We start from the raw sequence: 16,191 nt of genomic DNA, 5'->3' as shown, positions 1-16,191 counted from the left end.
CTTCTTTCTTTAAAGATCATTCATGAAACTTGGACCCAGACCTGTAACATTTTTCCCCTATTTGGTTTCATTCTAATTCATGTTTTTTCTTGCACAGAAGTTGTGCTTTACCCCTGCCAAGGAGGTGTACCCAGCCCCTCTTGAGTTGAACACAGCCCTCTTTTGCAAAATGCTCATGACAGAGCTGGAGATGAGAGTTGCTGGCTTGCAAGGATGTCACAGGCAAGGACAGCAGTCTCTGGAACTGTGGGGGAAGGGAGAAACAGAATTTGGGGTTGGTGTTTCACACACCCACAGAGCAGAGCTCAACTTGGCTCTGTGTTGAGAAGAATTTTCTGCTGCCAGAATGCCAGCACCTACCACAGAGGTCGAATATCACCTACCAAACCACAGCTCTAATGGCAGGCAGGGTCTTGTGGATCTTGCCAAGTTTTGGTTAAATTTGGGAGCTCAGGGAGGGGAGATACAGATTCATTTTAGCAAAGACAAGAAGCCATTAAGTATACTCCAAATTATAGCTTTGCAGTTTCCAGAAGGTTTTTTCAGTTGTAACACAAATTACAAAAAATCTGAACGCCGATTGGCTTGACCACACCATCACAAAAAACTTCATTTCCTCTCAAACCACGACAATACCATGTATTTTATAACAGGGGATAAAAGCCTCTGGTAAAAAACATTTTGTCTTGAGCATCTGCTAAGCAAGAGTCCTTCAATTATCAGCAGCAATGGAAAGATGACTAATCTTCATGAACATTTCTGAGAAAATAAATCATATATTCCACATGACTTATTCCACATGAATATAAAGAGTGTTAATTTTAGAGGAGAACACACACACACACACACACACACACACACTCTCTCTCTCTCTCTCTCTCTCTCACTCATTCACTCATATTCACATCAGTTGCTGTATTTTGAAGGATCTTCCTTCTTCTTTTAAAGGAAATTAATATGTAAGTTAACTACTTATTTGTAAAGTATTATGACACTTAATCAGCAGAGATTGCATGCAGTAAATTGCTGAGAAAAGACTGATGAGATTTCAGTCAAACCTAGGAATTTTAACTTTGAGTAAAAAACTGTTTAGCTTTAACATTGGAACTGCTCTTTGTCAAAGAAGGTTGTAATTCTTAGTCACCTTCCCCTCTTAGGCCAAGTTGCACAAACCCCATAAAAACAATACAAAATGGGTAAGGCAAAACATTACTTTCTTTTATATTATGGTCATTACAGTAGATAATAAGATTAAAAGGAGCTTAAAATTAGTGTATGTCATACAGTTTCTAAGTGCTTCCTTCTGACCAAAATGGCCATGTCACAAAGGAAGAATAAGTCCCCAAAGGAAACCTTACAGATTTAAGTTTTATGTATATATGTGTGTGTATATATATATACACATATGCATAAAATAAATATATTTTAATCCTTAATGCTGGCTTTCTCCCATTCACTAGTAAAATTAATGCTTAGGAAATGCATATTAAAAAGAACATCTCTCTATTGTCTCCAAGTAGTAATGTCCTTGGTAAATACAGATATCAGCAAACAAGTATAGCTTTGTAACCATTAATCTTTATTGGATAAATGTATATTTTACAAAGTAAGTTTAACAAAATAACATGGCCTCAGGTTTTGAAAACCTATGTAGCACAGACCTAACCCAAGTTGATAAAGAAATGATTAAAACATATCAGCAACAGTTCACTAAAGCTAATATTTTCAGTGGTTGATGCATAAAACTAAAAAATCACAAGTCATAATCATCAAGTATCAACATGCATTTTTCTTCATAAGATGTGGTTACATACGCTAGGAACGTGTACAAGGACATACAAATTCTTAGGGCAGATTTCAATTCATTTGCTCTATTGTTGTGCTACTGATACCTGTATCCAGTATAAAAGAATTTCAAATAAATATTTTCCTAACTCCACCTTCTTGTTATACATTAATGACACGTAATAGCTGATTAAAATGTAATGTCTGTAAAAAAGAATTTATATTTCATTCACTTTTGTGTGGAGAGCCAGAACAAGGTACATTCAAGCTTCAGTATTGATTTTGTTGCTTATTCAAATGAAAATAGCAAGACAGAATTTCAGATACCCAAATTTTGAAAAGCCGGTGACATGAACTGGGCCGAAGAGTGGCCCAGTGTATTGGGATCAGAACTACTAAGCCAGCTAACATTTGCTTTCACCAGTTTAAATACTGAACTGGCTTAGCTGCTGCTTTGCAATGGTTTTTCCTGAAATACCGATTCTTGGAAGGCTGCTCGGAAAACTGTTTCAAAAACTTCACTGTTAAGTAAATATGCAATATTATAAGGTACATCCTTCTAGAGGAGTTCCAAACACCACAAAGTTTGTTTGTCTCTGTGCTGTTGGTGCATCCTGATTTCTCTAGCGTATATGCCTTTGCTTTGACACCCTGCATTGACTTACATCAGGTTTTAAAAATTCTAAGGCTAGAGGGAAACATTACAGTTCCCCTGCCTGATCCCCTTCACACTGCAAACTAAATTACCTTAGCTTCAAGCTGCTACCAAGGCAAGAACTACTGACATTCTTCTTCTAAGAGAGAGAGACTAAGCATAAATATGTGCTAAAAATGTGTGAAAAATGACACCAGATACATCTCCAGAGGTTTGAGATGGGAATGCAATAAACCTGAATCCTTGACATCTATATTTTCACATTTTTTTCTTCGATTTGAGCTCATTCCAATCCAGTACAAACTTCTTCCTTTAGATCTGGTCTCACCTGAGCCTGCTTATACTACATTCAGGCCTGTTTCCATGATGCAAATTTAAATGAACATGTAAGAAGAACTGAATAAATGATCCAAAACTTTTGAATCAGTTGTTCAATTCCTGACATATAACTAAAGTATATTTAGAGATGAAATTGACTTTATGTAAACTGCTCTTTAAAGTCTTTAAACTAATTTTCTTTTGGTTTTCATTCACTTTTGGGGAAGAGAGCAATAGCAACATTCAATGATTAAATAGGTGCAACCCAGATGACAATAGATACTCTGTGAATCTGTGTCAGCTGCCCAATGTATTCAGCTCATCTCTGATACACAGGTAGCAGCACATTGCATCAAAACAAGGCTTCTTGATCCTCCAATGTTGTTATTTCACAGTCCAGTGAAATACAAAAGTTCCGAAAAAGAAGTTTTTTCACATAAACATCTGTTGAGTTGTTTCCTTTTTTTTACTTGGTTTCAAAAAGAAGAAACCCAGCAAAGGTGGAGAAACGTTGATGGTCCCCATGGAGGGCTCCATTTCCCATTCGCAGCCAAACTTCATCTCCTTTGGCGAGTTTTAGGACTGCACTGTTTCCTGAAGTATCTGCTTTTCCTTTGGATTCATAGCTAAGGATGAATATTTTAACAAATCAGGGTTTTGTTTCTCAACAATGACCAAACAAACAACTTTACCAAAAAAATCCAAGAAGTGCATTGTTATCCCAAGCAAAACTTTCTTGAAAAACTTGCCAACATTTTTCAGCTTTATAAGGAAATTTTGGCAACTTTCTGCATTTGATCTCCTAGTCAAACTTTGCACCTTACCTAAATGCTTTATTTAATTCCTTTCTGAAGTTCTGGAATTGTAATTTATTTTTTTCCAGCACAGGAAACGAAGTTTTTGTTTAAAATTAAATACTGCTCATTGATCGCAACATTACAGATTTCCTGTGATGCTTTTTTTCCCCTTGAATTCATCCCAACTAATTTTAAGAGCTGAGTCCCTGTGCTCCCAGCACAGGTAGAGAGCAGACACAGGCAGCTTGCTCCATACTGAGCTTTTCATTGGAACATAGGTACTTTTGATATGGGCTAGCCTCCTGGCTTTGCCTGGGTGTTGGTCCCCTTTCTTCTACCTCTTGCCTTTTCTTACCTCAGTGCTTCAGGGGGAGTAGAAATGAAGCACTTTTTCTTTTGCAGAGAAGATCTATTGGGGATGAAGCTGCCTTTGGTGGTGTGCTAATGATAAAGAGGCCAGTAAATGGAAGACTTCTGCTTCTTTCTTATCCTTACTACTGCAGCATAAACCCTTCCCAAATTTAAAGTAAATTTCCCTTCCCTCACGTTAACAAGACTGTAACTAGTCTCTGAACACTTCATTATTTCTTTTCTCTGACAAGCAAAATGAGGATGAAGATATGTTTTAGCAGAATGACAGTATTATACCACTGAACTCCAACTCTGACTTGCAGTGCTAACTCCTTTCCCCTGAGTTTGAGGAAATGGTGATCAAGGCTGAATTTTAGGTCCAGCATCTATGATATGTATGGTCCAAATAGGCAAGCTGAGGATGGCAAAATAAATAGGTTTTCTTGTTGGTTATTTTACCCTAAAGAATTTCTACCAAAATGTGAAGAATTTTACATTTCTTGAAAGGTGAGCAAGCTATCACAACCATACAAATGTTTATGCATTGAGATGGCCTGGCCCTTTACTTACCTATATAAGCTGAACACTGTATTACCATTATGCATCAAGTACACGTACACTTCCTCCACATCTTCATGTTTCATCATATTGAAAGTAAAGAAATATACCCCTGAAAAGGTTATAAAAAACAACTTGTTTGCTTCATAGAAAGAAGTAATCATGCTGCACATTTGTGCTTCTTGCTTAGAAATCATAACAGCTGTTGACAAAACTGCCTTCCAGTTGTCAGCAGATGTTTTGTTTCTGCTTATAGTGTTCCAAAATCTGATTAATTTTAATTCTGCATATGGCAGGTGTTGTTCTTCCTGCATCACAGCTGCGTAAGAGGGGGGATTGATGCAGCTGAGAAATAACCCATGAAGATCTGTAATGCTTCATTTCCAGCCACACATCTGTTGCAGGTCAGCTCACAGCTGAATTGGCATGGTGGAAGATGAGGATGAAGAGACTGACAGGAGGCAGGAGATGGAGGAGGCAACTGTGAAACTGCTGCTGCTTGCTACAATATTAAGACTGTAGTTCTGTCATCACAATGGCTGGAGGGCTAAAGAGCCACAGCAAAGCAGACAGTCCTGCTCCCTTCTCAGCCCTGGCCATGCCTCTTCCTCCTGCCTTTGTGTCAGCACTAGTCTCAATGGCTGACCACTCTTGGCTTGCCCAGTTTTCAATTAATTCTTCTAGAAAGTAGGTAGCAAGAGCTATGCAGACTGAGTGCAAAGGCCATTAAATAGTGCCTCATCCTTTTTGGCCACACGTCTCCCTATGGCTCAAATAATTACATTCTTTTGTTTTGCAAATGCTCACCATTCACTGGAGCACCAAATCTCCCAGTCATAACATCAAAAAAATTCCCAACGTTGGTTTCAACGCTACTGAAGATGATCCCACTGTTCTGGTTGCTGAAGTGAGTAGCCATTGAAGCCATAAACGCAACCTGCAAAAATCCAGTTCTTATTCAGGCAGTCATTCATGAAAAACATGTGTGTAGAGCAACCAGGTACTGATTTTTTTCCTGTACTTGCAGTCTGTTTATTTTCCTGACAGAGGTGTTCTTCTAGGGCTAGCTCCAAGGCCAATAAACTCCAGGTAACAAAACTCCCATTGAATGAAACTGGAAGAAGACTAGGGTTCTCATATTCAATTGGGCTATTCATGACTGTAAAGTAAGCGTATGGTCAAGTGTTTGCAGTTCAAAACCTTAATTTCAGATTTTATTTACTTTTAAATCTTTCTAGAATGATGCAACAGCAATATAGTATTGAAGTGGTGTTTCTGACAAAAAGGTTTTATATCGTTTTATGCATTCCCCAATGCACTTAAACTGGATATTGCTTTTAAGTGCATTTGTGAAAACAAACAATGCTCTGTAAAATCCATGAAGATTAGTCTTTCTTGCTTAGAGAGACATGAAGCACTTTTATTAGAGGTCCTCTGGAAGTGCTGCAGCTGGCACTCAATATTCAATGCTTTTTCTATCTTGTCAGTTGCCCTCAGTCTTGAAACAGAGGGTGGTGGAGACCAAGAGGGGAAAATAAGAAAATTAAAACTGTGCTTCAACTTCATGCTTCATTTCTTGTCATAGAAATGTTTCATAGGAAGCAGTACAAAACATTCCACACCAGACAATTTAAATTATCCTCAGCAAGATACCAGGGAATGACCCTGCCAGCTGGCCTGGTTAGGGAAGGGAGTGACTTTTTCTCTAAGTCTGTCATCCCCCTGTCCCCATTATGTGAGTAAATGGGGAAGAAACAGAATTACTGGACTTTGTTGCCAAAAGGTTACATGTAGACTTGGCTTTTTTTTTCTATCTCAGCCTCTTAAATGACAAGTGTTCAATTGCATCTGGTACTGCCCATCACAAAAATGACTTTTTTTGTGAGATTCCAGCCAAGCTGGTATTTAAAAAATAAAAAAAAACCAGCCCAAACTCCTTTTGATTTCAGATCCAAACCAGAACAAAATGAAAACAGACAATCAAATGCAAGTCTGGATCCAACAACGGAAATCGTTAGCCATCTGTTCTGAAATTTAAGGAGCTCCAGATGTGAGCTGAAAGCTTGGGCTGATTTTCCTTACCCGTGCATGGATGCATTTTCTATTACGGCAAATTGTTAATATCTTGCTTCTCAGCCAGGATCACATCAAAGTTCATCGTGTGTTAAAGGAAAGCAGCTGCAGTGGCAGATTGATGGAATTTATTGCTTTTTGTCTAGATTCCATTTCACAGTCTCATTGACCCTGAGCTACTTTTTGTGGGCTGAACAGAACAGCAGAAAAATATATCTTTTCTCCCTAGGTCTCATTATGGAGTAGCAGGTCAACATGGATACACAAAGTTTTTAAAATAATCCTGTACTTAAAACAGTATTGTATTCAAAAGTGTTTTCTCCTATACCACCACTGACTTTAAAATTTTAAGTATGGTGGTAAGAAATACTGTAAACATTTTTAAATGCATCTGATAAAAGAAGTGATGGAATTTTAAGTATTGGAAATAGGTATTACAATATGAGCTTTCCTTGTTCATCCTTTTTCATCACTCAGTTTTAATTACAATACTACAATTTATGTAAGGTAAAAACCAGGGGTAGTTAATTTTAAAATTGTAGAAGGACATATGTTGAATGTAATTAAAGGTATGTTTAAAAGATATTCAGCTATACCATGAGTATATATTTTCTGTATTTCTACATCATATATTATGTGTATATGCACATATATGAATATGTATGTATGTATCTGTGTGTGTGTATAGATATAGATATTATATATATGTATACACATACATATATATTTATATATACGTACACAACCTCTCTGCCAACTGCCAGATTCCTGGGATTTGAAGACGTTTAATCAAAAAGCCAAAAATTTTGAGCCTATGCTTTGAGGAGCTGGATACATGTGCTTCTGAGAATCTCATAAAGCCTAGCTGCCCTGAGAAACATGATTCCTTTACTCTTTCCATATGCTGTGGGAAGTGCAATTATTTATGTGATACAGCTTGGTAGGAAAATAATAGTCCCTGCTATTCTCCATTAATAACCCAGATACTGGCATTTTGCCCTCAAAGGGAAGCATATATGTTTCTTCCTGCCTATTTCTCAGCTGGATTCTGACTAAAGCTTTTCTTTTCCAGAAAGATCTGGCAGAGCACTTTTTCAGAAAGGACAAGGGCTGTATATGCAGTTACATTATTAATTTTCAAGGGGATTTTCCTTCTAAGTATCTTACAGTAATAAGGTGCTGTTTTTTCAGTGAAAAAAACCATAGTCTGAGGTTTGCTGCAGCCAATACGAGCCAGAGATGTTTTACCTGTAGCTCTGGGGGAATCCCAGGGTAGCCCTTCTCGCCTTTGGGTCCATGATGGCCACGCTCTCCTCTTGGTCCAATATCTCCTTTGTCTCCTTTCTCACCTTTGGCTCCTTCCTGGCCAGTTGCTCCATTATTACCATTGTTTCCATGATTTCCTGAAGGGAAACAAAACTTTCTGTTTTACTTAAATAATTTATCATATTTTAACAGACAAGTGTGACAGGGTCCTCTTCCACCAGCTTGCAACACAGGTACTCTTCAGTGCCATGAACCCCAGGCTGAGATGAAACAGATGAGAAACTGCTGTGTGGTCAGGTTGATGGTGAAGGTTTTGGTGAAGGACACAGATTTTGGGAGTTAACTCTCATGTTGCTGTTTAAACTGGTGATGCCTCAAGTCATTGCTTTGCTGGGGAGATGTGCAGGAAGACCTCAGCAGACAGAAGGCTCAAGGAAAGCAAAAGCCACTTTCAATTGCCACATACTAGGTAGCCTGCAAATGTAGTTTTGCTTTTGCTTTAGTATAAACATCAGTTTCCTGGTAAATTAGGTCAATCATGATAGGATAAGATCCTTTTGAATAAGATTTTGCTATCTTTAAAACACATCCACACAAATGATGGATGTCTGTAACGTTAAAGTTGTTAAAATCTGTGCTAAAAACAGGACTGTGTGTATTCATAGGGTGCTGGCTAGGGGTCATTTGATTGCATAATCATAGATTTAAAGAGAGACAAAATTTTTATAATTAAGCTTTTTTTGAGGTGGCTTACTGTGGGTAAATGAGTAAAACAAGTCATTGCAAACCATACTCATGCCTCTGCAGTATTACTTACTTCCTGGTGTTGACTGACTAAATTACTAAGCAAATGTCTATGCAGCTGACAGGATTTTAAAGTTGGCTAGAATCACTGAGCAATTATTACGCCTCCTGCAGCAAAAGCTTGATCTTTCAGCTCAGGGGATTAATTAATGTCATCATTGTTCTAATTCAACCTGAATTGAAACTAGGTTCTTTGCCACTCTGCTTGTTTATTCTCTTCTACAAATTTACAAGAAGAATAGTGTTGTTTGAGATCAAATCTGATGATGAAGTGATCCTTCAGAGTTTTTCTATTACGGAAAAAACAAACTTCAAACAAGGAAGCCAAATAAGAAAGAATTTATGCACGTTTTTGTTTGGATAGAGGAATCTGCAGCTCTTAAAAATAACAAGAATGATCCCTTGAATGTGAAGCCAGAACTGCTCTACCAGTTCAGAACAGAAGTCTGAAAGCAACATTTGATTCAATCAAGGGGAAAACCAACTGCTGCTTTTCCCCTTACAGGCACAACAACATGAAATCCAGCAAATGCAGGAGACAGAAATCCCAGGGTGCAGAATGTTGCTGCCAGAAGTACATTTGTGGTATTCTGCAGTGGCAGAAAGTGGGACTGAGACAGGAAGGAAGGGCAGAGCTGGGACTAGGCCATGCCCCAGTGTGTCCACTGCAGCCTTGAAAATGTGGCTGTAGTATAAAATTTTATCTTGCTTCTAAGAATGCAACATTTTTTTAGTAAGCAATGGATCATTGAATTGCATTTTTATTGTGTTAACAGAAGATGTAAGTTTTTCAAGAAGAGACGAGTCTGTCTTTCAGTGACCTGTTCATTTATGTTGTACTTCTGCTTTAGGAATGATTTCCAAATCCCTGAAGGTAGATGATATAACAAACTGACACCAGCATGCTACCAACATTTCCCTTCCCTAGGCTCTTCTATTTCCATATTAATTATCAGATCAAACTATATACTTTTCTTGTGTATGCTGTTCTTCTGTGGACATTATTTATGTTAAAAAAGGGGGATTTTTTTATTATAAAAGCCAACATGAAAGAAGAAAGTGAAGGAATTTCTGTGGGAGAACAGAAGCATTGTGTTTCTGTAAAATATTGGCTAGCAGTATGCTAGATGAAGAAAAGTCCTTGAATACAGTACACAGTAACACAGCTGGATGTACAAAGGTGATGACAATAATCAGCTCCAGGGAACAAGTTCTTCCAAGTTTATTGGGAACTTCATGCTGTTTTAAGAAAGACCAATTTTTCCTAAGATTACTTTCAGTATGAATTTGTGAAAGCTGAATTTTAATAACAAATAGATGTTCAATGGAAAATACCGTGGAATATAACTGAAATTATAGAAAAACTTGTTCCTGAATCTGTCCCCAAACACTGCTGTTTGGACCACTCTCTGATATTTCGTAGAATAACCTGTAATTTATGGCCTGCAATTGGACTGATAAAAAAAGTAAATTAAACTTCATCTTTACCTGGCATCCCAGGGGGCCCAGGAGGTCCTGGGGGCCCTTGGTAGAGTCGAACTCCAAAGTCACCTCGGCAGCAGGAACTGCAGTCTGAATTCTGCGGTCCAGGCTGGGGGGGCTAAGTGCACAAAAATAAGCTTTAAGTAGCTCATTCATGGAGGACATCAATCTTATGTGTGTTGGTTACAGGGTCTTCATTATATATTTCTGTTTATATACTTGGTAAGTTTTCAAAACAGTTCTTATCTGGCATGAAATTCTCATATAGATTATCCCTGAAGATGTTATTTTTGGAAGAATTAAAGGAATAGCTCTTGAAGCATTCAAAAATTCTATAACAAATATTTTTAAAAAAACCCTAGCTTGTCCTGTTAAGTAATGAAGGTTTTTAAATAAATGAATACCAACTAATGAAATTTAGATGAATATTTCAATTAGATTCACATCCTGATCCCAAATTTCAACTGACCTTTGATGGCAAACATGCCAATGAACAACCAGTGGTTGTACACAAGGGACTTGATTTGACCTTCAGCAGTGAACTATCCTCAATTAAACATAAATAAAACTGTGTTGGACCACCCAAAGAAGATACTAAAAAAAAATATCTGTGCAGCAGATTCCTTTCCATTATCCTAGACCTGTGTGTTTACAGGCTACTAAAGTTGGGAGACCCTAAAAAAGTGCCAAGACACAAGACAAAATTTTGAACTTACCACAACACAAGGTGTTAGGGGCTTTTGATCATTTGTAGTGGTGAATGTGTAACTATGAAAATTTATATACTGACTAATTCAGAAGAATAAATAAAGTAATGAGTTTATTATGTACAGCTCAGCTACTGTAGCAATCAGTTTAATAATGGCTTTGTTTGAGTGGTTTTCTTTTCCCTATTTTTTTCTGTTTGTACTAGTGGAGACTCATTCAATTCTGACTGAATTTCATAACTTAGTTATCATAGATCTTCCGTATGTCAGATAAGGCCAAGATTCAGTGTTTGATTTTATTCCTCTACCTCCTCATTTGTTCCCTCTTTGTTTCTTTTTTCTATAATTCTTTCCTAATATCCTGAGATGCAAACCTTCAGTTCTTAAAATCTGGAGATTAATAGTTACACCAATCCAACTACTACTTTTCTTTAATCATTCTACTATTTGCATCCCTTCCCTTTCTTTTCCCTAATCTTTATCATTGTCAAATTACTTGCCCAATGCAGACTTACTGGTTTAGTGTCAGAAAACGAGCCTCTGTCAGGGTGGGGGCTGTCAGATGAGCACACAGATGGGCTGTATTCCTGCCCTCGGTGTCATCACTGATGTCATCTGGAACATTCTGCCTGTGTTTTGGACAACTCCAAGCCCCCAGAATTCATCGATTTCAGGAGGCTTAGGAACTTACGGGTACAGAAAATTCATTTCATGACACCACCAAAACACTGCAGCTCCTCCAACGAGACAGACACTTGCCCTGTCCAGCTGGAACCAGTGATGGAGTTACCATGGGAATAAAGGCTGACTTGACAGCTAAACAAATATCCTTCATATTAGAAAGAGTTATGGAAAAGTTAAGACTTGCCAGTGGGCAGAAGGGCTTCATACTTATGGGGTTTGGTCAAGGCTATGCTTTTTAGATTAATTCTGGACAAGGCCTATACTTAATGAAAAAAATAGGTTCTGCCTCTTGAACTCTCTCTTCCTGGAGAACCTGTTTGTATTTTTCTGGCTGTTTTGTCTCTTCCAGTTGTTAGGCAGGACACAACTGACAATCACCAAATGCACTTTTTATAATATTCCTGGTATGAGAGAAGAAGTAACTCTGCTTTCAGCCCATTTTCAGACCTCAAAAGGGAGCCAAGTACAACAGGACTGGAATTGTGTAAGCATGTTGTGTCCCCTAAAAGAATAATGTTGATTTTTGCATTGAGATTAAAATCTCCAGCTCTTTTTAGATAGTGCTTCATATTCATGTTAAATGAGAAGGTGAACTAAATACTCACCTGCCAAGAGCAAATAAGTCATATCAGCCTAAAAAAATCCAAATACTTAGAACAAATTGTAATTGAAGGAAGGCAATTGAAGCATTGTAACTGAAGTGGACTGCATGTGAGACTTTCTCTGTGCAGATGCAATTTGTCTTTTTCAGACAATGTACTGAAATCTTCAACAACTTTACTAGAGAAACAGCTATTTTAAAATAAAATAGATACAAGCAATGGTCATAACCAAGTGCTATTAGGCATTACCTCAAAAAAAAGCTCATCAGGTTCTTAGGTGTGAAATAAGGCAAGTCCTGCCAGTCTGGTTGTATGCAACAGTTCCACTGATTTTAAAATAACTGTTTGTGCAAGTCATAAAGTAATTAATTTATTACTTTTACTCTTTCACTAGGAGAAAAAAATTATTCATGGTCAGCTGCCAAGGCTGAGGAATATTTAGGATTTTCCTCTAATCTTTAAAAGCAGAGAACTTCATGAAGAGCACATTTAAAGGAAAAACATGTTCCTAAAATAAAATTACACTCAAATGTGACATAAAGATTAGTTCCAATCTACTTGCCAAAGGCATCCTTTGCAGCCATTTGTGCATAAATTTTGTCAGTGAATCTTTGGCTTTGCTGCCAGGACATTCATATGATTTAGGAGCTTGTGAAATGCATCTGCCACATTGATATCCTAACACTGATAGAAAACTGGAACTATTTCTGAGGCTATCTGCTGAATTTCCCATCATTTACTGTACAGGAGAATGATCTAGGCAACAGATCATCTATGAAATTCCCTTGATTTAAAGCTGTGAACAAGTCATAATTGGAGACCCAGCCTTTGACCCTTTTTGACTTCCTGATCAATTTTATGAATTTCTGTTTTATTGTCTAAGACAATGCAGAAGACAAGTGATAAACCTCCACCATTCTCGGCTTCTGTTCTGAATGCAAAATATCTGTCTCTGTGGGCACTCTGGCCCTTCATGCCCCTTTCTCCAAGCAAAGAAACAAACAAAAGTTGCCAAAATTCAGGGTAAAACACTGCTTGGCTACTGATATTTAAAGATTTTCAAAGAATGACCTGAAATGGAAAAATGGTCTGTCATGACTCTCCTTAGTCACTAACAGTTCTTGTTCTTGAGAAATATTTTACATGAGTTAAGAGCAGAGTGGAAGCTGGCCTTGCACTCAGTGCAGCAAAGACAATAGTAACAACAAATACTATCATCTCTTTTCCACAACAGGGAATGAGACCTTTGAAACACTTCAGCAAGAGGGTGAAACTCCCCAGCCTAAAGTCTCTCTTGCTGGGTAGAGCTATTCCATCTAAAACAACCAAGAAAGCAGGAAATAGGAATTGAATAGTTTCCATATAACTCTAGGGAAAGAGAAAGATTTGACATGAATTAAAACATGTCAGTGCCACCTTTGTTCTTCCTCTGCCTAGAAATTCCTGGAGTCTGGAAGTGGAAAACACATATTGTGTAAGACACTGTGTGATTGATTATCCCTGTCGTGCATCTGCTAGTGGTCCATTTCATTTCAGTAAGCCAAAAATTGCATCATTTCCCCAGAAAAGATTGCTTCTTGGAGATGGGCTGGCAGGTAAATGACTGCCATCAGCTGCACTCGCATCACAGGGCTTGTTTTTATTGTCACAACCAGCTCCCCAGCAGGCAGCTCCAGACAAGTTGCATTAAACTCTCTGACAAGAGACACATGCAGCCTGAACACACTTTCTGTGGGGGGAAGTTTGAGCCCTAAAAAGCATCAAATCCTGCATTATCTGAAATTATCGTGTTAAAGGGGACTCTTCTGTGCAAGGTCTGCAGCACACAGCTGCAGAGCTCTCCCTGCAGTAAAGAGGTCTGCTGGCTCTTTGGACTGTGCACGTTGTGTTTTACACTGCTCACATTCTGCAAACACAGTTTAACATGCCTTCAGTTAAATATCTGTTCTGCTGAGTACACTGGAGGAACATTTATCTCCTGCCCAAGAAATACAAAATGCAAAGCACTGTGAAGTTTTAATACAGGGAATACAGAGTTGTATTAAATCTCTTCCCTTACTTGGATGTGTTTCAGTTCTTCAAGCCCAGGACAGGATTAAAATCAGACCTCTTCTCTGCTTATCATATTATAGGTTATTATTCAACATTTATCTGCATGTCCTTAAATTTGGCAATTCAAAATATCATATTATGATCTGAAGAACTTTTAAAACCCCAGAGGGTAAAAGGTGAACTATACAGGGCTCAAATATTTGTATCAGCTGTAGGAAAAACCACTCATGTTCTTGCTGTTAATAAAACACATTATTGAAAAAAACCCTTCATTTGAGTGTAATTTTGTTTTGCTTAGTGCTAGGAAAATCTTCATCTTCTGCCTTCAGATTTTTTTCTTTCAAATTTGGACTACAATTTTTTGTGTAAAATCAAGATATGCCATTTTCCCTGTGTTATAAACTAATGACTGTAGTATGCAAAGTGCCATGAAAGGCAAAAAAGATTCTCAGTTTAAAATGCAGATACTGCAGACGATTTAGAATTTCATTGCAAGCCTTTTTTCTTCTTAAACTCTCAGTCGATTTATATTATTAGATCTACTAATTTCATTAGTACCTGGTTTTTTTCAAGCTACTCCTTAGAATAAATTTTTTAAGATTTAGAATTTCATTCTTTTTGTCTCAAGCTCGAGAAATATACTTTATATACATCATTTTAAAGTAAAATTATTCTCTGCTAATTGAATCTCTCCAAATACTCTAGAAATGCTGTAGCTTTCCTTCACATCCAAATGAGTTAGAAATATCTGAAAACTTTGATATATTAATAATTAATACCTTGGGATAATTAAGGGTCTGTATTTCAGCATATATGATTTCACAAGTTCACAGTTTCAACAGAACAAAGCACTGCTGCCTGTGTTGAAACCAGTGTCCCCAACCACTGCTGGTTCTACCAGCTCATTTAAAGATCCTATAAAGCAGCCCAGCAGGATACAGACCAATACACAGCTTTAATAAAAATTATTTCATTAATATATCACTAGTAATGTTAGCAAAAAAAAAAAAAAAACTCATTAGCTTTAAAGATATCTTTAGAAGATTAATTCAGAGTACCTGGACTCTATCTGAGGTAGTCAGTTCTACATCATCTACCTCTGGTCTCAGGACATTATGGTCTGTAGATGTGCTATTATCAACAGTCCACTCTATAAGTTGATGCCGCTGCTTCAATATTTCCCTGCTTCTGGAACCTTTGTGACCAGTCTGGTGGTGACTTTGCAATATTTTGGCCACTGGTTTATAAGATCTTCTGCTCACCTCCATGTATTCATCTTGACACAGGCAAAATGGAAGAAAAAATAAAGCCAGTAGATGCCAACTGATGAAATCCTTCTCTGCCATGTTAATCAAAATAATTTTTCAGGAGTCCAGCAAATGCCTTGCAGAAGGAGAATTTCTTTGCTGCACCAGACGTTATGTGGTCCTTTCAGCTTCTCCACTAGTAAGCCTGGCACTGAGACCAGTACCAGGTTTTATATGCTTGCATGCAATAAATAAAACTAAAAATGCCAAAGTGACAGGATCCTTCATCCAAAATCAGTCATGCTCCTTTAAACAAACCAGGCATTATTCACCACTTCACCACCACAAGGAAAATTGATTTGTATGCTGGAAATGACCACAGCATTTAATGGACTCCTGTGGTTCCTATTTGGGGGCATTAAAAATGTAGCACCTTTCCTTTGGCATGTTTTTGTTTAAGTGTGAAAAAATGTGATGGAAATGGGGAACATGTGGCTAATGGTTTACGCTCCTTGATTAGACATGGAAAGGCTGTGAATTCACACTCTTAAATGTCTTTTGGACACAGATACCTTTCTTATTTGCCAGGAAATTCACACACACAACTGCGTCAGCCCAGTCCGAAAAACCCTTCCAAAAGCAATTAGGAAACAAAAGCACAAGAGGAGCTTTTGCATATGAACCTGACCCAATGGCTGTTTCTGACTATGCTTTTCATTCACTAGAAGAAAAATATTGAATTTCTGTCAGTTGGCCAGCAGTGGAAGGAGACCGGGTAAGTAGCTTTAAAAAACTGGGTTGAATTCAGAT

At 37.7% G+C, this 16,191-nt stretch overlaps 1 protein-coding gene across 2 annotated transcripts; it reads right to left on the bottom strand.

Moving 5' to 3' along the window:
* Positions 1 to 1,585: 1,585 nt before the first annotated feature.
* C1QTNF3 (C1q and TNF related 3) lies at positions 1,586 to 15,582 on the bottom strand. 2 transcript variants are annotated; one of them, XM_009097911.4, is made up of 6 exons: positions 15,193 to 15,582; positions 10,096 to 10,207; positions 7,786 to 7,940; positions 5,272 to 5,401; positions 4,477 to 4,576; positions 1,586 to 3,384 (listed from the first exon to the last, which is right to left on the bottom strand). In XM_009097911.4, exons 1-6 carry the CDS (start codon positions 15,478 to 15,480, stop codon positions 3,225 to 3,227), a joined length of 945 nt encoding a protein of 314 aa, XP_009096159.1. In that variant the 5' UTR covers positions 15,481 to 15,582; the 3' UTR covers positions 1,586 to 3,224. The 2 variants fall into 2 exon arrangements, with proteins under 2 accessions (XP_009096159.1, XP_009096160.1); XM_009097912.4 differs by having other exon boundaries at positions 1,587 to 3,384; positions 15,397 to 15,582.
* Positions 15,583 to 16,191: the final 609 nt, after the last annotated feature.

The sequence above is a fragment of the Serinus canaria genome, chromosome Z, assembly GCF_022539315.1.
Source record: "Serinus canaria isolate serCan28SL12 chromosome Z, serCan2020, whole genome shotgun sequence".
NCBI lineage: Eukaryota > Metazoa > Chordata > Aves > Passeriformes > Fringillidae > Serinus > Serinus canaria.
This window is presented reverse-complemented; position numbering and strand designations above follow the sequence as displayed.

Bases quoted from the DNA above. Each gene is read 5' to 3' on its own strand.
- C1QTNF3 (XM_009097911.4), bottom strand. From the start codon at position 15,480: ATGGCAGAGAAGGATTTCATCAGTTGGCATCTACTGGCTTTATTTTTT. The intron at 5,402-7,785 runs GTAAAACATCTC...GGATTTTTGCAG, and splicing joins GGATTCCCCCAGAGCTACAG to GTTGCGTTTATGGCTTCAAT. The intron at 3,385-4,476 runs GTAAGTAAAGGG...ATTCATCCTTAG, and splicing joins ACAGTGTTCAGCTTATATAG to CTATGAATCCAAAGGAAAAG.